The sequence below is a fragment of the Manis javanica genome, chromosome 7 (assembly GCF_040802235.1).
Source record: "Manis javanica isolate MJ-LG chromosome 7, MJ_LKY, whole genome shotgun sequence".
NCBI classification, from domain to species: domain Eukaryota; kingdom Metazoa; phylum Chordata; class Mammalia; order Pholidota; family Manidae; genus Manis; species Manis javanica.
In genome coordinates, this window is record NC_133162.1 from 135,919,298 (window position 1) to 135,942,177 (window position 22,880).

At 36.9% G+C, this 22,880-nt stretch overlaps 1 protein-coding gene across 5 annotated transcripts in view; it reads left to right on the forward strand.

Moving 5' to 3' along the window:
- MAP3K2 (mitogen-activated protein kinase kinase kinase 2) overlaps positions 1-22,880 on the forward strand; it is a 76,958-nt gene that overhangs the window by 22,564 nt on the left and 31,514 nt on the right. For 4 of the 5 annotated variants that reach the window (XM_036995942.2, XM_036995941.2, XM_036995945.2 and 1 more), the window contains exons 2-4: positions 11,228-11,296; positions 21,067-21,185; positions 21,776-21,816. In XM_036995942.2, coding sequence (XP_036851837.1) covers positions 11,290-11,296; positions 21,067-21,185; positions 21,776-21,816 — 167 coding nt within the window. In that variant the 5' untranslated portion in view covers positions 11,228-11,289. The remainder of the gene's footprint in view (positions 1-11,227; positions 11,297-21,066; positions 21,186-21,775; positions 21,817-22,880) is intronic. The other variant, XM_036995946.2, reaches the window with a different exon arrangement.

Sequence of the window (22,880 nt, forward strand, 5' to 3'; positions counted from 1 at the left end):
GCCTGATTTACATTTGATGTCATTTTCCTTCTGCCTGAATGGCTCATTTTAACTTTTCTGGTCTTTTGGAGCAGGTCTTCTTGTAATGATTTCTTCAGCTTCTTATTTTTATTTTTTAATACCGCTAAGACTTTATTTCTCCTTTACATTTGAAAGATATGTTTCTGGGGCCTAGCATTCTAGGTTCACAGGTTTTTTTCTTGCAGTACAGACAGTCCCCAACTTAGGATGGTTGAACTTTAGATTTTTCAATTTTATGGTGCTGTGACAGCTACATGCATTCAATAGAAATTGTACTTGAGATTTTGAATTTTGACCTTTTCCTAGGCTAGCACTGTGTGCTATGATCCTCTCTTGTTATGCTTCACAGTGGCAACGAGCCAACTCCCAGTCATCACTGATCATGAGGGTAAACTGATAAATTTACAGCCATTCTGTTTTTCACTTTCAGTACAGTATTCAATAAATTATGTGAGACATGCAACACTTTATTATAAAATAGGTTTTGTGTTCTATAATTTTGCCCAACCGTAGATTAATGTAAATGTTGTGAGCATAGTTAAGTTGGACTACATTAAGCTGTGATGCTCAATAGGTTAGGTGTAGTAAATGTGTTTTCAACTTAACCATGGGTTCTTGAGAATACAGTCTCATTGTAAATCTAGGAATATCTTTATTTTAAAGATGTTCTCCTGTCTTCTGCCTTACTTTGTTTTTGATGGGAAACTTGCTGTCATTCTTACTGCTGTTTTCATGAATGTGATGTGTCTTTGAGCAATTTGATTGTGATGTGGCTTTATATAGTAGTCTTCATATTTCTTAACGCTTCGTGTTCATTTAGCTTTTTGGATCATTGAATTTATAGTTTCTGTCAAATTTGGAACAATTTTGGTGTTTCTTCAAGTATACTTTCTCCCTTGCCCTACTTTTACTTGAGGACTTGAGTTATATGTATGTTAGGCTGCTTCACATTTTATCACTGATGCTCTTTTCTTTCCCCACTCTTTTTACTGTTTCATTTTTTAAAATCTTTTTTTGTTATGTGTTTACTAATTTTTCTCCAATGTCTGATTTTCTGTTGTTAATCCTATGTGATGTATTTTTTTTTGAAGTGTAGTTGATACACAGTCTTATATTGATTTCAAGTATACAACACGGTGGTTCAACAGTTACATTATAAAGCCTACCCCAACTAGTGCAGTTTAATATCTGTCAACACAGGAAGATGTTACCAGAGCCATTGGCTGTGTTCTCTCCATGCTGTACTACCATCCCTGTGACCAACTTATGTTACGATTGAGAATTTTTACACCCCTTAATCCCCTTCCCCTCCTCACCCACCCACTCCAGCCCCTCCCCCATGGTAACTACCCGTCACTTCTCAGTGTCTTTGAGTCTGCTGCTGTCTTGTTCTTTTTTGTTTTGTTTTGTTTTGTTTTTATATTCCAGAAATCCGTGAAATTAGTGGTATTTGTCTTTCTCCACCTGGCTTATTTCACTTAACATAATACCCTCTAGTTCCATCCCTGTTGTCACAAATGGGAGGATTTCTTTCTTTTTTATGACTGAAATAACATTCCATTGTGTATATATGTATCATATCTTTATCCATTTACCTATTGATGGACACTTAGGTTGCTTCCATTTCTTGGTTATTGTAAATAATGTGGTGATAAACATAAGGGTGCATATATGTTTTTGAATCAGGAATTTTTGGTTTCTTTTGGTAAATTCCTAGAAGTAGAATTACTGCATCATATGGCATTTCTATTTTTAGTTTTTTGAGGAACTTCTGTACTGCTCTCCACAGTGGCAGTACTAGTTTTCAGTCCTACCAACTGTGTAGGAGGGTTCCTATTTCTCTGCTCCCTCATTAACATTTGTTATTTCTTGTCTTTTGGATAGTGGCTTTTCTTACTGGCATGAGGTAGTATTTCATTGTGGTTTTGATTTGCATTTCCTTGATGATTAGCTATGTGGAGCATCTTTTCAGGTGCCTGTTCACCATCTGTATTTCTTACAGCCATTCTAGTGGTTGTGAGGTACTGTGCCATTGTGGTTTTGATTTGAATTTCCCTAATGACTGATGATATTAAGCATCTTCTCAAGTGCCTATTAGACATTGTTATATCTTCTTGGGGGGATTGTTTGTTGAAATCCTTTGCCCATTTTATAATTGGGTTAGTTATCTTATTGTTGAGTTATAGCAGTTCTTTATATATTCTGCATGTGTGTGTACAGACACACACACACACACACACACAAACACACATACACACACACACACTACAGAACTGACCTTTGTCAGGTCTGTAATTTGCAGATATTTTCTCCCAGTCTGTGGGTTGTCTTTCATTATCTTGACAGTACTTTTGATGCACAAAAATGTTTAATTTTGATGAAGTGCAGTTTATTTGTTGCTTGTGCTTTTGATGTTAACATTTAAGAAACTATTGCCTAAATCTGAGGTCATGAAGATTTATACTATACTTCTGTTCCCTTGTTGCAGTTTCATCAATTTAGCTTTTACGTTTACGTCTTTGATCTATTTTGAATTAATTTTTGCATATTGTATGAAATAGGGGTCCAAAATAATTTGACCATAGAGGTTTGGGTTTGTTTCTGGATTATCAGTTCTGTTCCACCTGTCTCTGTCCTTATGTAAATACCCTACTGTTTTGATTGCTATAGCTTTGTAGCGAGTTTTGAAATCAAAATGTGAGTCTTCCAACTTTATTTTCCTTTTTCAATATTTTGTTTCAGCTATTCAGGGCCCTTAGTGGTTCCATTTGAGTTTAAGGGTCACCCTTTCCATTTCTGCAAAAAAAAGGCCATTGAAATTTTGATAGATACTGCATTGAATCTGTAGGTCACTTCAGGAGTATTGCTATCTTAAAAACACTGTCTTCACGTCCATGAACATGGATATTTTTCATATGTTTAGATCTGTTTCAGTTTATTTCAGTGTTTTGTAGTTTTCAATGAAGTCCTGTGTTTTTTTATTAAATATATTCTTAAGTTCTTTATCCTTTTTGATGCTATTATAGTTTATTTTTAATTTCATTTCCATATGTTCATTACTAGTGTGTAGAAATATAACTGATTTTTGAGTGTTGATCTTGTGTTCTGCAACTGTGCTGACCTCCTTCATTAGCTCTAAGAGTGTTTTTGTGAACTTTTTAGGATTTTCTGTATACCAAGATTGTTGTCATCTGCAAGTAGGGATAGTTTTTCTTCTTATCCAACCTGGATTCCTTTTTACTCATTTTCTTGCCTCATCTTCCAACTAGAACCTCCAATACAGTATTAAAAAGGAGTGGCAAGACTGGATATCCTTGTCTTATTCCTGATCTTAGGGGGCTTTCTTCTAGCCTTTCACCATTAATGTGATGTTAACTGTGGGTTTTTCATGGATGCCCTTTATCAGTTTAAGGAAATTCTGCACTGTTCCTAGTCTTTTGAATATTAAAGGCAGTTGGATTTTGGCACATGCATTTTCTTTGTTGGGATGGTCATATCGTTTTTGTCTGTTTTATCAATGTGGCTTATTACATTGATTGGTGATAGCTCACTGACCTGCTTTGCTTTTGTGGGATATGTCTTGTAGGTTTGTGGTGTACAATCCCCTTTTTTATGTTCTGGATTAGGTTTACTAGTATTTTGTTGAGTACTTTTGTATCTATTTTCACAAAGGTGTTGATCTATAGTTTTCTTAAAGTGTCTTTGGTTTGGTTTGGTTGTCAGTAGTAATTGCTTCAGTTTTCTGTTTTTAGTAATTGGTGGTAATTTTTCTTTAAATATTTGAAGCCGTCTGGTCTGGGACTTTCATTTTTGGAAAGTCTTTCATTTCTAATTCAATCTCTACTTTATTTTACAGATCTATTTGTGTTTTAAATTTTTTCTTCATTGGTTTTAGTAGTTTTTTTCCTTCCGTTTCTTTACCGTTTATGAGGTAATTTGTCTATTTCATCTACGTGATCTAATTTTTTCACACAGTGTTCATAGTATTCCTTATCCTTTATATTTCTGTGAGGTTAGTAGTAATGCTTCTTTAACTACTGAGTGTAGTTGTTTGTGTTTTCCCTCTTTTTTTCGTGGCTATTCTAGCTAAGTTTGTCAGTTTTATTGATCTTTTCAAATAACAGATTGTTTGTTTCACTGATTTTTAAAATTTCTCTATTTTTTATTTTCTAGTTCATTTATTTCTACTCTAATCCTTATTATTTCCTTTCTTCTGCTTGCTTTGGGTTTACAGCACACTTCTTCCAGTGTCTCAAGGTGGTAGATTGGGCTATTGACTGGAGATCTTTCTTGTTTTTTAATATAAACATTGCTATAAATTTCTCAAAGTTATACTTTAGGGGCATCTAATAAATTTCAGTATGTTTCATTTCACGTGTTGTCTAATTTCCCTCATGACTTCTTCTTTGACCTGTTGGTTCTTCAGGAGTGTGTTGTTTAATTTTCACGTATTTGTGTATTTCCCAAATTTCCTTCTCTAATCAATTTCCAAATTCATTGAATTTGTCAGGGAACATTTCATATGAGTTTAGTATATTTATTTATTTTTTATTTTTTTTAGGGCTTATTTATTTATTTTTAATTTTTATTTTGGTATTATTAATCTAATTAGATGAGCAAGATTATGGTTACTAGACTTCCCCCATCATCAAGTCACCACCACATACCCCATTACAGTCACTGTCCATCAGTGTAGTAAGATGCTATAGAATCACTAGATATCTTCTTCAGTATATTTATTCTTGCTGAGATTAGTTTTACTGCCTAACATATAGCCTGTCCTGGAAATTGTTTTCTGTACATTGGAGAAGAATATTCTGTTGTTTTGTGGTTGAGTGTTCTAAAGATGTCTGTTAAATGTAATAGATTTAGTGTTACTGAAGTCTTCAGTTTTCTCATTGATTTTCTATTTCTTTATCCATTATTGAAAAGAGGGTATTGAAATCTCCAACCATTGTTTTTCCATTGTCTGTTTCTCCATTCAGTTCTTTAATTTTTCTTCGTGTATTTGAGAATCTGTTGTTAGATACATACATGTTTACAGTTACTGTATCTTGTTGATGCATTCACCATTTTTCATTATAAATGTCCTTCTTTGTCTCTAATAACAATTTTTGTATTATATTCTGTTTCCTATTACTACAGCCACTCCAGATCTCTTGATTACTGTCTTTTTCAATTCTTTACTTTCATCCTATTTTATCTTTGAATCTAAGATGTGTCTGTTGTAGATAGCCTGTAACTGGATCATGTTTCTAATTTATTCTCCTAATCTCTGTCTTTCAATCCATTTATAATTAATGTAATCACACAAAGTAGGATTACATTTGCCAGTTTGTTTATATATGTATTAATGTGTTTTTTTTGTTCCTCGCTTCTCCATTGCTGCCTTCTTTTGTGTTAAAGAGATACTTTCTAGTGTGCTATTTTAATTCTTGTTTTTTCTGCTATTAAAAATTTTTTTAAACCTGGGGATTAAAATTAACATCTCAGCATAAAACAGTGTAGTTTGGGTTAATCCTAACTTAATTACAGTGGTCTACAATCACTTTTATATATTCCATCCCTCTCCTTTGTGCTCTTATTGTTAAACAAATTACATCATTATATATTATATGCCCAGCACACTTACAATTATTGCTTTTGCAGTCTCTTTAAGCTTCTGTATTACTTTCCTGTTGCCCCTTATGTATAGAAAAGAGGTAACATAGCAGGCCTCACTGTTTATCCTTAGACTGAACCGTTTATGAGGTCTGCCCTTGACTAACATCCAAAAACTTAGGAGGGGTCCCACCTGCCTAACTGATAAGAGTGGCTCACTGTACTGAAGTTGTTTATACAAATCAATATATTTTATGCTGAAAACATGCTTTCTTCTGGGAGTCTGGAATTTTGGTGTGCCAGGCAGAGGGTGCCTATATGATTAGCCTCTACTAAAAACCCTGGGCACTGAGGCTGTAATGATCCTTCCTGGTTGGTCACATTTCACAAATGTCATCGTAACTCAGTGCTGGGGAATCAACTGTGACCTTCATGGCTGTCCTCAGAAGAATTCTGAGGTGTCCCCCTGCCTCCCTTGGACTTTGCCCGGTGTGCCTCTGCCCGTGATTTTGCCTTATGTCCTTGGCTGTGATACATTGTAGCTGTCAGTACAACTGTACTGCTGAGTCCTGTGGGTACTCTAGCAAGTCTTTGAAACTAGAGGTGGTCTTGAATAAGGCAGATCTTGTTTTATTACTCTTTGCTTTACAGATACTGCTTCTTTTTTTCTTTTTTTTTTTTTTTTACAAATTGAGGGTTTGTGGCAACCCTGCATCGAGCAAGTCTGTTAGCACCATTTTTCCAACAGCATTTGCTCACTTTGTGTCTATTTGGTGTCTCACCACATTTTGGTAATTCTCATAATTCACACTTTTTCATCATTTGTTGTGGTGATTTGTGATCATTGATTATGATTCACTGGAAACTCAGATGATGGTTACCAGTTTTTAGCAATAAAATATATTTTTTGTTTTTTTATTAAGGTATCACTGATATACACTCCTACGAAGGTTTCACATGAAAAACAATGTGGTTACTGCATTCACCCATATTATCGAGCCCTTTCCCCCATACCCACTGCAGTCACTGTCCATCAGTGTAGTAAGATGCCACAGAGTCACTCACTACTTGTCCTCTCTGGGCTACACTCTTCTCCCCATGATCACCCCCATCCCCCATACCCCTCAATCCCCTTCTCCCTCCCTCCCCACCTGCTCTCCCCCACCACTCCCCTTTGGTAACTGCTAGTCCCTGAGAGTCTGTGAGTCCACCGCAGTTTTGCTCCTTCAGTTTTGCTTCGTTGTTTTACTCCACAAATGAGGGAAACCATTTTGGTATTTGTCTTTCTCTGCCTGACTTATTTCACTGAGCATAACACCCTCTAGCTCCATCCATGTTGTTGCAAATGGTAGGATTTGTTTCTTTCTTGTGGCTAAGTGGAACTCCATTGTGTATATGTACCACATCTTCTTTATCCATCCATCTACTGATGGACACTTAGATTGCTTCTATATCTTGGCTATTGTAAATAGTGCAGCAATAAACTTAGGGGTGCATATGTCCTTTTGAATCTGAGAACTTGTATTCTTTGGATAAATTTCTAGAAGTGGAATTCCTGGGTCAAACAGTATTTCTATATTTAGTTTTTTGAGGAACCTCCATATTGCTTTCCACAATGGTTGAACTAGCTTACATTCCCACCAGCAGTGTAGGAGGGTCCCCCTTTCTCTGCTTCCTCTTCAGCATTTGTTGTTTGTAGCCTCTTCGATGCTGGCCATCCTAACTGGTGTGAGGTGTTACCTCATTGTGGTTTTTATTTGCATTTCCCTGATAATTAGCGATGTGGAGCATCTTTTAATGTGCCTATTGGCCATCTGAATTTCTTCTTTGGAGAAGCGTCTGTTCATATCCTCCACCCATTTTTTAATCAGGCTATTTGCTTTTTGGGTGTTGAGGCATGTGAGTTCTTTATGTATTTTGGATGTTAACCCCTTGTCAGATATGTCATTTACAAATATATTCTCCCATACTGTAGGATACCTTTTTGTTCTGCTGATGGTGTCCTTTGCTGTACAGAAGCTTTTTAGTTTGATTTGTCCCATGTGTTCATTTTTGCTTTTGTTTCCCTTGCCCTAGGAGATGCGTTCAGGAAAAAGTTGCTCATGTTTATTTACATTCAGGAGATTTTTGCCTATGTTTTCTTCTAAGAGTTTTATGGTTTCATGACTTATATTCAGGTCTTTGATCCATTTCGAGTTTACTTTTGTGTATGGGGTAAGACAATAGTCCAGAGTTATTCTCTTCCATGTAGCTGTCCAGTTTTGCCAACACCAGTTGTTGAAGAGGCTGCCATTTCCCCATTGTATGTCCATAGCTCCTTTATCGTATATTAATTGACCATATATGCTTGGGTTAATATCTGGACTCTCTAGTCTGTTCCATATGGGTCTGTTTTTATGCCAGTACCAAATTGTCTTGATTATTGTGGTTTTGTAGTAGAGCTTGAAGTCAGGGAGCATAATCCCCCCAGCTTTATTTTTCCTTCTCAGGATTGCTTTGGCTATTTGGGGTAGAAATAAAATATTTTTTCATTAAGGTATGTACATTTGTTTTTTTTAGACATAGTGCTGTCGCACACTTAATAGGCTACAATGTAGTGTAAATACAGCATTTATATGTGCTGGGAAACCAAAACATTCATTTGACTTGTTACTGTGACATTTGCTTTATTGCGGTGGTGTGGAACTGATCTCTCCAAGGTATGCCTATCTTGTCTTCATACTGTAACGTAACAGATCACCACACGTTTGGTGGCTTAAAACAACGTAAGGTTAATGTCTTAGAGTTTTAGAAGTGCGAAGTCTGAAATGACTCTCACTGGGCTAAAATTGTCAGCAGTGCTGGGTTCCTTCTGGAGGTGCTGGGGAAAATCCATTTTCTTGAGTTTCCAATTTGTAGCAGCTGCCTGCACTCATTGCCTCACAGCCACCCGATTCCATCTTCAAAACCAGCAATGACTGGTCAAGGCTTTCCTATGCAGCATCTTTCTGACACTCACTTTCCTCCTTGTTCCTTTCATTTATAAGGACCCCTATGATATGTTGGGTCCAGCTGACCAATCCAGGGTAATCTTGCCATCTTAAATTTCTTACATCTGCAAAGGCTCTGTGGCTATGTAAGGTAATAACATATGCAAATATTCTAGAAATTGGGATGTGGACATTTTTTGCAATGGACCATTTTTACACCTACTACGTTGAGGTAGGAGAAATAAAGATTTAGAAACATTTATGTTGTCTTTTATCTTTATTTATGTAATTATTCTTACTGGTGCTCTTGTGCATGTGCATTGGACTTACTGTCTAATGTCTCCTATTTCAGCCTAAAGGACTTCTTTTATATTCTTGTAGGGCCAGCTTGGTTGTAATAAATCTCTGTGCATGTTTAATTAGGAATATCCTAATTTTGTCTTCAGTTTTGCAGGGTGGTTTTGCTGGCTGTGGAATTCTCAGTCTTTTTCTTTCAGCACTTTGAATATGTTGTCCCACTGCTTTCTGGCCTCCTAAGTTACCAGTGAGAAAATTGGTTGAGCATCCTGTATGTAGTGAGGTCCTTCTCTCTTGCTGCTCTTAACATTGTCTTTAACAGTTTGATTATGGTGTGTCTAGGTGCTGATCACTTTGATTTTATTCTGTTTGGGAGTTTGTGGAGTTTCTTGGATGTGCAGATTGTTTTTCACTAAACTTGGGAAGTTTTGGGCTATTATTTCTTGAAATATTCTCCCTGCCCCTTTCTTTTTCTCCTTTTCTTCTCTCCTTCTGAGACTCCCATTGTGCATTTTTTGGTGTGCTTAATTGTTTTAGTTAGGATACTTTCCAACTCAAGAATTTCAGTCTGGTTCCTTTTAATAATTTTTGTTTCTTTATAGATACTCTGTGTGGTAAGAAGTCATTCTCATACATTCTTTACTTCTTTAGAGATGGCTTCCTTAGTTCAGACATATTTAAAACAGCTGATTTAGTGTCTTTGTCTAGTTTGTCCAACATTTGGGCTTCCTCAGGGTCAGTTTTTGTTGTTTTTTCCCCCTGTGTATGAACCATATGTCTGTGTGTCTCATAATTCTTCCTTGTAAACTGGACATTTTAAATACAATAATATGTCACCTTTGGAACTCAAATTCTCCTCCCTCCCCTGTATTTTATTTATTGTTATTATTTATTTGGTTAGTAGCTTTTTAGAACTAGTTTTTTAAAGTCTGTATTCTTTGCTGTGTGTGTTCACTCAAGACTAGATCAGTTAATTTAGTTGTGAGCTAATGATTAGACAGAGATTTCTTTAGATGCCTGGAACCAAAAAGTCTCACCATATGTTTTTTGTTTGTTTGTTTTATTTTTTATTTTGGTATCATTAATCTACAATTACATGAGGAACATTATATTTACTAGACTCCCCCCTTCACCAAGTCCCCCCCACATACCCCATTAGTCACTGTCCATCAGCATAGTAAGATGCTGTAAAATCACTACTTGTCTTCTCTGCACTGCACAGCCCTCCCCGTTCACCATCTGTTTTGAAAGGTTCTCTGTGCGTGTGTTGGAGCTGGCCTTCAACACTGCCACAGACATTCACAACTCTGACTTAGCCTTCACTTACTGCTTCACAGAGCTCAGGGTCAGCTAGCAGTGAAAGCCTAAGGCTTGCTTAGGCCTTTCTTCTGTACGCAGCTGCCCTGGGCATTTGTGTGACTTCTACATTCCCAGGAATCTCTTGGAGTTTTTCAGGTCTCCCTATGACATCTCATTCCTCAGCTTTTCTAAAAAAAAATTTTTTTATTAATCTATTGTTTGCCCCAATTCTTCTCCCCTTCCTCAGACAGTTGAGATATGCGACAATTGACCTGATTGCTTTCAACAAACACCCCAAGGTTTTGCACTGGAAGAGCTTTGAGACAGGTTAAATAAAGACAGCCTCCCAAGTGGGGTCTACCAGGCCATCACTAGACAGATCAAATAATGACAATTTATTTGAAATCGGACTCTCTTGGAATCAGATTATTTTCATGATCTGTGGGCTGTGGGTTTACATGACCACTTTAGAACTGCGGGTTGGGGGTGGGGGAATTGGAATAGGGAAGGTCAGAACACCACAAGCCTCTCTCTTTTTACCAAGATTTGTAAATGCTGCCCAGATCGCTGCAAGCCTTTGGTTAATTCCAGAGTTCTAAAAATGCTGATGCTGACAGTTTCTCTTTTGTGGAAGAGAGAAGTTTTACAGTTCCTACTGCTGCTGTTTATGTCTTTCCTTCTGCCCCTAAACATAACCTTTTCCACTTAATCTTTCTATATGCCATTGCCTTGTAGGGATTTGAGTTTCATTAGATTATATCAAGGTTTTTGACTTCAAAAATTCTGTGTGATTTTTCTAACTTGGGTAGCCAGGAGCCTGAAAAATACTGAGTTAAATTTAATATAAAATAATAGTGGTCTTTAGCACATTCTGAGTAATTTGAGTATCTGGGAAAAAATAAAGCACCTCTACACCCCAGCTTCTCATTAGTATTGATGTTATATACTTCTCATTAGTATTATTTATACTGACTTTTTTCTTTTGGTTGCTGCCTCTTCTGTTTCTTCTTATTAACATGTTTATCTTTTTACTTGCTAAGGCAGTAAAGAATGCTGATGGGACAACCGTTTCCCTGATTTTCATATTGTTGAGCTGCTTACCATGATGGGTGAGTTCAAACTAAAAGCATTTTTCCTTTGTATTTAAAGGATAAAATGGAGAAAATTTTTTCTCTTTGATTATAAGTAACATTTTTATAAAGAAATTTTACTATGTAGGTTTATGTGATTTTTAAAATATTTATTTACTTAACAGATTTTCAGTTAATGCACTTTTTGTTAGCTGTTACAGTTTTGGAATGCCCATTTTATGCAGGACATTGTAGGGACATTAAAAGTAAACAGATGGAGAAGGGAGCCAAGATGGCGGCATGAGTAGAACACTGGGAATCTCCTCCCAAAAACATATATTTTTGAAAATACAACAAATACAACAATCCCTAAAAGAGAGACCAGAAGATACAGGACAACAGCCAGACACATCCACACCCGCCAGAACCCAGTGCCTCGCGAAAGGGCTAAGATACAAGCCTCGGCCCGGCAGGACCCGAGCGCCCCTCACCCCAGCTACCGGTGGGAGGAGAGGAGTCAGAGAGGGAAGGGAGAGGGAGGCCAGGACTGCTAAATAGCCAGCCCTAGCCATCCACACCCAGGGCGCAGACACACAGTGTGAGGAGTGTGGGGAACTAGCGAAACGGGACAGTAAAACCTGCGAGCGGGTCCCTGCAGCTGGCGCCCCTGGGACAAAGAAAAGCGAGTGCTTTTTGAAAGTCTTAAAGGGACAGGGACCCCACAACTGGACAGAAGCGTCCCAGGACACTTAGCCCGGCAGCTCGGAATCCCGGGGAAGTCCAGGCACCTTAACCCCCTGGGCAGCAGCGCAGCTCTGAGACCCCTCATGGCGATAAACAGCCCCCCGCCCGTTTCCCCTCCTGTGTGGCCCCTGCCATAGCAGAGTAGCAGCCTGCGGCTGGCCACACCCTCAGCAAGGGAGCTTCCTCCATAGGGGCCGGGCAAGAAACAGAGACCCAGTTTATGTGCAACTGCCCAACACAAGCCGCTAGGGGTCGCCATTGTCCCAGTAAAGAAAGGCCAGGAGCAAGTGGGAAGGGTCTTGGTTCTCCCAGCTGACAGACGAGCCAACAGCATACCACTGCATCTATCAACATGAAAAGGCAGAAAAATTTGATCCAGACCAGACTAACCCAGACATCCTCCCCTGAGAAGGAATCTGGGGAGATAGATTTAACCAATCTTCCTGAAAAGGAATTCAAAACAAAAGTCATAACCATGCTGATGGACTTGCAGAGAAATATGCAAGAGCTAAGGAGGGAGAATACAGAAATAAAACAATCTCTGGAAGGAGTTCAAAGCAGAATGGATGAGATGCAAGAGACCATTAATGGATTAGAAAACAGAGAACAGGAATGCAGAGAAGCTGATGCAGAGAGAGATAAAAGGATCTCCAGGAATGAAAGAATATTAAGAGAACTGTGTGACCAATTGAAACAGAACAATATTCACATTATAGGAGTACCAGAAGAAGAAGAGAGAGAAAAAGGGATAGAAAGTGCCTTTGAAGAAATAATTGCTGAAAACTTCCCCGAACTGGGGGAGGAAATGGCCTCTCAGACCTCAGAAGTACACAGAACTCCCATGACAAGGGACCCAAGGAGGGCAACACCAAGACACATAATAATTAAAATGGCAAAGGTCAAAGTCAAGGACAAAGTATTAAAGGCAGCCAGAGAGAAAAAAAGGTCACCTACAAAGGAAAACCCATCAGGCTATCATCAGACTTCTCAGCAGAAACCCTACAGGCCAGAAGAGAATGGCATTATATACTTAGTGCAATGAAACAGAAGGGACTCGAACCAAGAATACTGTATCCAGCACGATTATCATTTAAATATGAAGGAGGGATTAAACAATTCCCAGACAAGCAAAAGTTGAGGGAATTTGCCTCCCACAAACCACCTCTACAGGGCATCTTACAGGGACTGCTCTAGATGGGAGCACTCCTAAAAAGAGCACAGAACAAAACACCCAACATATGAAGAAGGGAGGAGAAGGAATAAGAAGGGAGAGAAATAAAGAATCATCAGACCGTGTTTATAATAGCTCAATAAGTGAGTTAAGTTAGACAGTAAGATAGTAAAGAAGCTAACCTTGAACCTTTGGTAACCACGAACCTAAAGCCTGCAATGGCATTAAGTACATATCTCTCAATAACCACCCTAAATGTAAATGGACTGAATGCACCAATCAAAAGACACAGAGTTACAGAACGGATAAAAAAGCAAAACCCATCTACATGTTGCTTACAAGAGACTCACGTCAAACCCAAAGACATGCACAGACTTAAAGTCAAGGGATGGAAAAAGATATTTCATGCAAACAACAGAGAGAAAAAAGCAGGTGTTGCAATACTAGTATCAGACAAAATAGACTTCAAAATAAAGAAAGTAACGAAGGATAAAGAAGGACATTGCATAATGATAAAGGGCTCAGTCCAACAAGAGGATGTAACCATTATAAATATATATGCACCCAACACAGGAGCACCAGCATATGTGAAGCAAATACTAACAGAATTAAAGGAGGAAATAGAATGCAATGCATTCATTCTGGGAAACTTCAACACACCACTCACTCCAAAGGACAGATCCACCAGACAGAAAATAATAAGGACACAGAGGCACTGAACAATACACTAGAACAGGTGGACCTAATAGACATCTATAGAACTCTACATCCAAAAGCAACAGGATACACATTCTTCTCGAGTGCACATGGAACATTCTCCAGAATAGACCACGTACTAGGCCACAAAAAGAGCCTCATTAAATTCCAAGATTGAAATCCTACCAACCAACTTTTCAGACCACAAAGGCATAAAACTAGAAATAAATTGTACAAAGAAAGCGAAAAGGCTCACAAACACATGGAGGCTTAACAACATGCTCCTAAATAATGGATCAATGACCAAATCAAAATGGAGATCCAGCAATATGTGGAAACAAATGACAACAACAACACAAAGCCCCAACTACTGTGGGATACAGCAAAAGCAGTCTTAAGAGGAAAGTATATAGCAATCCAGGCATATTTAAAGAAGGAAGAACAATCCCAAATGAATTGTCTAATGTCACAATTATAGAAATTGGAAAAAGAAGAACAAGTGAGGCCTAAGGTCAGCAGAAGGAGGGACACCATAAAGATCAGAGAAGAAATAAATAAAATTGAGAAGAATAAAACAATAGCAAAAATCAATGAAACCAAGAGCTGGTTCTTCGAGAAAATAAACAAAATAGATAAGCCTCTAGCCAGACTTATTAACAGGAAAAGAGAGTCAACACACATCAACAGAATCAGAAACGAGAAAGGAAAAATCACGACAGACCCCACAGAAATACAAAGAATTATTGGAGAGCACTATGAAAACCTATATGCTAACAGGCTGGGAAACCTAGGAGAAATGGACAACTTCCTAGAAAAATACAACCTTCCAAGACTGACCCAGAAAGAAACAGAAAATCTAAACAGACCAATTACCAGCAACGAAATTGAAGTGGTAATCAAAAAACTACCAAAGAACAAAACCCCCAGGCCAGATGGATTTACCTCGGAATTTTATCAGACATACAGAGAAGATATAATACCCACTCTCCTTAAAGTTTTCCAAAAAATAAAAGAGGAGGGAATACTCCCAAACTCATTCTATGAAGCCAACATTATCCTAATAACAAAACCAGGCAAAGACCCACCAAAAAAGAAAACTACAGACCAATATCCCTGATGAACGTAGATGCAAAAATACTCAATAATATATTAGCAAACCAAATTCAAAAACACATCAAAAGGATCATAAACCATGACCAAGTGGGATTCATCCCAGGGATGCAAGGATGGTACAACATTCGAAAATCCATCAACATCATCCACCACGTCAACAAAAAGAAGGACAAAAACCACATGATCATCTCCATAGATGCTGAAAAAGCATTTGACAAAATTCAACATCCATTCATGATAAAAACTCTCAACAAAATGGGCATAGAGGGCAAGTTTCTCAACATAATAAAGGCCATATATGACAAACCCACAGTCAACATTATACTGAACAGCGAGAAGCTGAAAGCTTTTCCTCTGTGATCAGGAACCAGACAGGGATGCCCACTCTCCCCACTGTTATTCAACATAGTACTGGAGGTCCTAGCCACGGCAATTAGACAAAACAAAGAAATACAAGGAATCCAGATTGGTAAAGAAGAAGTTAAACTGTAACTATTTGCAGATGATATGATATTGTACATAAAAACCCTAAAGACTCCACTCCAAAGCTACTAGAACTGATATGGGAATACAGCAAAGTTGCAGGATACAAAATTAACACACAGAATTCTGTGGCATTCCTATACACTAACAGTGAACTAATAGAGAGATCAGGAAAACAATTCCATTCACAATAGCATCAAAAAGAATGAAATACCTAGGAATAAACCTAACCAAGGAAGTGAAAGACCTATACCCTGAAAACTATAAGACACTCTTAAGAGAAATTAAAGAGGTTACTAACAAATGGAAACTCAACCCATGCTCCTGGCTAGGAAGAATTAATATCGTCAAAATGGCCATCCTGCCCAAAACAATCTACAGATTTGATGCAATCCCTATCAAACTACCAACAGCATTCTTCAATGAACTGGAACAAATAGTCAAAAATTCATATGGACACACCAAAGACCCTGAATAGCTATAGCAATCCTGAGAAGGAAGAATAAAGTGGGGGGGGGGTGGATCTCACTCCCCAACTTCAAGCTCTATTACAAAGCTACAGTAATCAAGACAATTTGGTACTGGCACAAGAACAGGGCCATAGACCAATGGAACAGAATAGAGACTCCAAACATTAACCCAGACATATATCGTCAATTAATATTCGATAAAGGAGCCATGGACATGCAATGGGGACATGACAGTCTCTTCAACAGATGGTGCTGGCAAAACTGGACAGCTACATGTAAGAGAATGAAACTGGATCACTGTCTAACCCCATACACAAAAGTAAATTTGAAGTGGATCAAAGACTTGAATGTAAGTCATGAAACCATAAGACTCTTAGAAAAAAACAGGCAAAAATCTCTTAGATATAAACCTGAGTGACCTCTTCTTGAACGTATCTCCCCGGGCAAGGGAAACAAAAGCAAAAGTGAACAAGGGACTATATCATGCTGAAAAGCTTCTGTACAGCAAAGGACACCATCAATAGAACAAAAAGGTATCCTACAGTATGGGAGAATATATTCATAAATGACAGATCCGATAAAGGGTTGACATCCAAAATATATAAAGAGCCCACACACCTCAGCAAACAAAAAGCAAATAATCCAATTAAAAAATGGGCAGAGGAGCTGAATAGACAGTTCTCTAAAGAAGAAATTCAGATGGCCAACAGGCATATGAAAAGATGCTCCCCATCACTTGTCATCAAAGAAATGCAAATTAAAACCACAATGAGATATCATCTCACACCAGTAAGGATCGCCACCATCCAAAAGAGAAACAGCAACAAATGTTGGCGAGGTTGTGGGGAAAGGGGAAGCTTCCTACACTGCTGGTGGGAATGTAAATTATTTCAACCATTGTGGAAAGCAGTATGGAGGCTCCTCAAAATGCTCAAAATAGAAATACCATTTGACCCAGGAATTCCACTTCTAGGAATTTACCCTAAGAATGCAGCAGCCCAGTTTGAAGAAGACAGATGCACCCCTGTGTTTATCGCAGCACTATTTAGAATAGCCAAGAAATGGAAGCAACTAAGTGTCCATCAGTAGATGAATGGATAAGGAAGATGTGGTACATATACACAATGGAGTATTATTCACCCATAAGAAGAAAACAAATCCTACCATTTGCAACAACATGGATGGAGCTAGAGGGTATTATGCTCAGTGAAATAAGCCAGGCGGAGAAAGACAAGTACCAAATGATTTCACTCATCTGTGGAGCATAAGAACAAAGCAACAACTGAAGGAACAAAACAGCAGCAGAATCATAGAACCCAAGAATGGACTAACAGTTACCAAAGGGAAAGGGACTGGGGATGATGGGTTGGAAGGGAGGGATAAGGGTGGGGAAAAAGAAAGGGGGCATTACGATTAGCATGTATAGTGTGGGGGGGCACTGGGAGGGCTGCGCAACACAGAGAAGACAGGTGGTAAGTATACAGCATCTTGCTACGCTGATGGACAGTGACTGTAGTGGGGTGTGGGGGGAACTTGGTGAGGGAGCCTGGTAAACATAGTGTTCTTCATGTAATTGTAGATTAATGATAGAAAAAGAAGTTTGTGTGTATAGAGGGGGAGTCAAAAGGAGAGAGGATAGATGGTGTAAGGAAGGAAAATAAATACAGCAAAATGTGAATTGTGTGAAGGAAAAAAAAAAAGTAAAGATGGATTGTGATTCTTGGAGTCTGATGGCGAGGGAATACTAGATAAAAAACCTGATTTTAAAAAATTGAATAAATGCTGAGGAATGAAATTGTTATAATTACCTAACAGTATAATAATATAGATGGCCTAAAGAAAATAGCAGCATAAAACAAACTTTTATAATAGTGTCGCAAATCATTGATTCTCAGAGCGGATGGATATATTAGAACTCTTGTGAATGTTAATGGAAAGAAAGGCTAAATATGGGAATGGATTGTGGCTATTCATTTTACATATCATTTTGTTTTCTTTTTTACTTCCTTTTTTCCCCTTTTCACCTTGGGGTTGAGGGTTTCAGTGTGAGACAGGGAAACACTAGAAAGAAATGGAGCAAATGGCCTGCCTTATCCTAAATCGGGGAAAAAATGGACTGAGTAGTTGAATTTAAAGCAAAGTTTTTAAACTTAGACTGATCCCGGTATCTTAACTGTAATGTACCCATGTCAAAATATTGTCATCACACTTTTTCTTACCATTTGCTTAACAGATTGTATTATTTCCTTTTATATGGATATATATGACTTTACAAGCCAAAGAGCTTAAGTTTGTCCATGTTCTTTAGTGGAAGGGCTAGCACACTTTCAGTGGCTACTTGTGGAAAGTGTATAATCCAAAGCTCCACCTTACTGTTTTTAAAATTTCCACTTTCCCTTTTTGTAACTTTAACTGCAGTGCCATCATGTGGCCCAGATTCTCCACTCTCATCAGCTTCACCTCCAGTTCCAAATTGCATGTTTTTCCGGAAGTGCTCTGAGTTTTTTTTTCATTTTAGTTGCTCTCACTTGCAATATGAGCTGTTCCTTAATCAGATGTATTTCTACCATATTTCTCAAATAATACTTCCCAAGAAAGCAAAGAACAGCCCTTGCTTGAATACATATACAAATACGTATGGATGTTTGAAAGTGTGAATCACAGATACTTGTGAATTTTTGATTGAGGATATTCTGTTTTCAAGTATGATGAATAAGCATGGCATGGTAGCTAAATATTTCTGATGGAAGATTTTATTTGAATTCATTTCCAAATACTTTGTGTTTTTGTGCTCAATTAAATGTCCTTTGGACTTGTGTCAGAAGCCCACTGCTGCTGCTTTGTGACTGTTGGTCGGACTGGGCTCCTCTAGGTATTCTCACTGCCTGTTGGGTCAATTTAGGAGCCTGTCTAATCTGCCTAGTATGTATAGCCGCCATGTAATTTCTTAGTAGAGTGAAATAGTCTTAAGAATGATCAGAGCAGTGCTTATATTATAGTCCAAGTACTTTCACCACTTTGGCGTGGATTTGTTAGCTTACATCTTGTTAGCCTCTTCAAAGTAAGTTTCTTATTGGGTACTTATGTATCACGTGATTCTTCTCTAAGGCAGAAAAAGAAAGAACTCGATTACGTTGCACTTGATTTGTATGTTATCTAAGTTACTTTTATTCAAATGATCCTCTTTTTTATATCTACTATAGAAAACATATTTTTCATTTTAAATTTCACTATCCACCATGAAAAGGAGGGAGGAATTAATTTGAATTCAAACTGATTTATAATTTTGATATGATAATTTATAAGTTAAAATTGTCAAAATTTCTTTGCTGCTTTCTAGGATTTTTTTTTTCTAGATGGGAAGAGTAGAAACAGGGCAAGGTCTTTTGTTTTGAATTAAAAATTTTTTTTTTATATTGAGGTACATAACATGCACAAATCTTAGTGTACAGCTTGGTGAATTTTGACATTTATACACTCATGTAGTCACCACCCAGATCAAGATATCAAATATTCTAAATATTTTTCCTTCATCTGTTCACCCATCTCTCCAGGTACTTTTATTTTAATGAAGAAATCAGTATATGTAAATATGGCAACAGATCTAAGCCAAATCCTTCCCAGGAATTAATTTTTCTTTGGCGTTCTGATATTAAACACGTGGAAATGTCTAAATTCAAGTATTCTTTGAACATAGATATATTTAAGTACTGGAGTTCCCTTCTCCCCCTTGTAGAATTAAGGATCTTACCTTTCTTAAGAGGTTTACACCAGATTAACTGTATTACAGTTGAATCATTCTCAGCTTATTCTCTCTCTTCCTAAGGGAAGATTTATTTTTACCAATAAATGACAGTCTGGTTGTGACCCATGGCCAGCACATCTGTTGTGATTACATTATACCTGACTGGCTCAGTTGCTGTTTGGCTAAGCTGACATGATGAAATTTTATCTTACAAAGGATACTTTGTGAAGGACTATTAAAGTTTTTCTAAACCCGGAATTAATTAATAAAACCCTGGGAGCCATTAATTTTAATTTTAATATGCAAAGAGTTTCACTGCAGAGATTGATTGTTAATACATAATGTGTTAATAAAAAATTCATACATTAGAGAAGTCAACTATGTTTTTGAAAGACTCATGAAGCCATTGAGTTGACACATTATTTTTAATGATGCTCTTACAAGATAAAGCATGTTTTAATTATTACTATCCTGAGAGATAAATTATTGCACACCAAAATGGTTATGTTTTAAAATGTAAGCTATGAAGTCCTTCAATTCCTTTTTTTAACCAATTATAGATTATCATTAGTAGAATTGGTTTACTAGTAAAAATAATTTAAATTGTCTCTGAAGTTTCCCAGAGAACATGTACTTGGCATTACTAAGAGGTCTTACAGTCTTAGAAAATGTGTGATGTATCTGGAAGAGATTTTAAAAACTCATGGTTCATGACCCTTTCACTTAGTTTTATGGATTCAGTACTTTTTTCTAAGTAATGAGTTTTTCTTGCATTGTTATCATTTAACTGGTCTGTTAAATGTTTGTACTCTTGTTGAACCTTAGGTGAAGAAAGTTCAAGAAAACACTTCTAAGTATCAGTAGGCCATTATCTACAGATAAAACTTTTTGTTTCTGACTTGAAGTACTGATGAAAGAAAAACTCTAAAAGGAATTCTGTACTTTGAACATAAATGCTAAATAGTGATGATATTTATAGAAAGTTGTTTTTTTCCTCCTACTTTAAGATTTTAGATAACTTGTTGATGTTGTTTAGGAGTCATAGAGAAGAATGTCAACACAGGGCTGTATTGACCCATATCCTGTGATGCTGCATTGTTGGAACGAGTCAGAACGCTTTTCTCTTGCCTTAAATGTCTCGTGTGGACACCTGGCATGAGGCTAGTGCTTCAGTCTAGTGTAATTCTAAGATTACTTGTCTTCACTTTTTAAGTAATTTTATTTCAACAGAATAACAGAAGTTAAGGCATTGAAATGTTCTGGATGCACTTTTTTGCATTAAATGAATACATTTGCATTGAATTTCATTGTAAATTTTGTGTTTGATGTTTGGTAAATAAATACTGAAATTACAATTCTGTGTATATGTTATTTTTTAAATACCTAGATGATCAACAAGCTTTGAACTCAATTATGCAAGATTTGGCTGTTCTTCATAAAGCCAGTCGTCCAGCATTATCCTTACAGGAAACCAGAAAAACAAAATCTTCATCACCAAAAAAGCAGGTATTTGTTTCAATAATATTTTAACATATATAGTTCTATGAATTACTTTTCTTGAATACACTGATACTGTAGAGGGTTTGTTTAAAGTGTCTGTTACACTTTAGAATCAGATACTGGTGTCTGTCGTAATTTTTTTAATAAGGGCATTAAAAAAGGTAGCATTTCATTTCATTTGCTGTTTTCTAAAGCTGATACTTCATCCATTCTTAAAGCACTTAAGATAAGCAAATTGTTTATTTAAAATAATCTATTCAGTATATTTACAAATAAGGATCATTTTGATTTTTAAAAATTTATTTGGCTGTCCAACATGAAAAATGAAAATACAGTGTTCTGTATTTCCCTCTAACAGGATTAGCAAATGTCTCATACCCAGATGCCTTTCTGGTGCTCTTTCCTGTTGAGCCCAAATTCAGCACCATAATTCTCAACTCAGCTCTTTGTCAGACACTATTAATTGATTGGAGTTCACACTGAAAATGAAGCCTCCTTCTCCCCTGCTCTGTTTTAGGTGAATGACTAAGAAAAAGTGATTTAGAAATTCTAAAAATTTTACCTGATCTCTGAAATGATTTATCATTTCATTACAGAATGATGTCAGAGTCAAATTTGAACATAGAGGAGAAAAAAGGTAAGGAAAGAAACATTACATGTCAATTTATTGGTTTAATCAAGTGTGTGTCCTAGTTAAAGACATGAGAGGTTTTTTCCTAGATTTAAATGAAAGTTCATGGCTTGCAAATTGAGAATGGAATAGACCTTGGTAATGTGTGACATGTACGTAGACTTAAGATAAAATACCCTTGAAAGAGCAGGCTAAGTATTTGAAATGGTTAATGTTTTTTACTTCGCAGTATTGTATAATACAGCCTTTAAATATTACAATTTTCTTCTATTTTTACTTTTGGAAATTAAATATATTTCTCCTTATAATATCTCCTTGAGATACTGTACAAAATTGATGGTATGTGGATTTAACATACACAATTTTTGATTATTGTCGAGATACCTCAATCATATAACATGTATTTGATTAGTAGCAGTGAGGAAGGTGAGTTGGAGTGGTGGCTGTAGGTAATTTAGCAGAGGTGTAAGCATAGCCTTCCCAGGGGTACCTGTGTCTCAGTGCACTGGTAGAGGTGGTGGTGGTCATGGCAGCTGCCAGCAGAATTGCTAACAAGCCTAATAGGAGTTAGAGAAAAAGTGATTTCATTTCTGTAATTAGTGTCTCATTAATTTAATGGAAGATCTGTCCATTAAGGACTTTAAAAATCAGGCTTGAAGATTATATAACCTGAAAATGTAAAAATGTTTTACTCAGAGATATTAACAAAAATGAGATATACCAGATATAATTTGTTTTCCAATCCACTTTTTCCCTATTTACAAGTTCTTTATGGATATTTTCTCATTTTTTTTTTCATTTGTTGACACTGTTTATTCAGTACTTACTATATGCTGGGCCAAAAAGGATAAAGTGAGTGAAACAGACATGATCCCTCCTCTTACAGAGCTTATAGTCTGGTCTAGTAGTTTCCAAGTTCAGAATAATGCTCCCCAGGGCAGCATAGGCCAACCCATTGTGATAGGAAGAAACTACTAGATTTAAACATACTTATTTCGGAGGGATGCTTACATGGTATATATGTGCTCAGAAGCATTGATTGAATTGATAAGGGTACAGAAATAAAAACA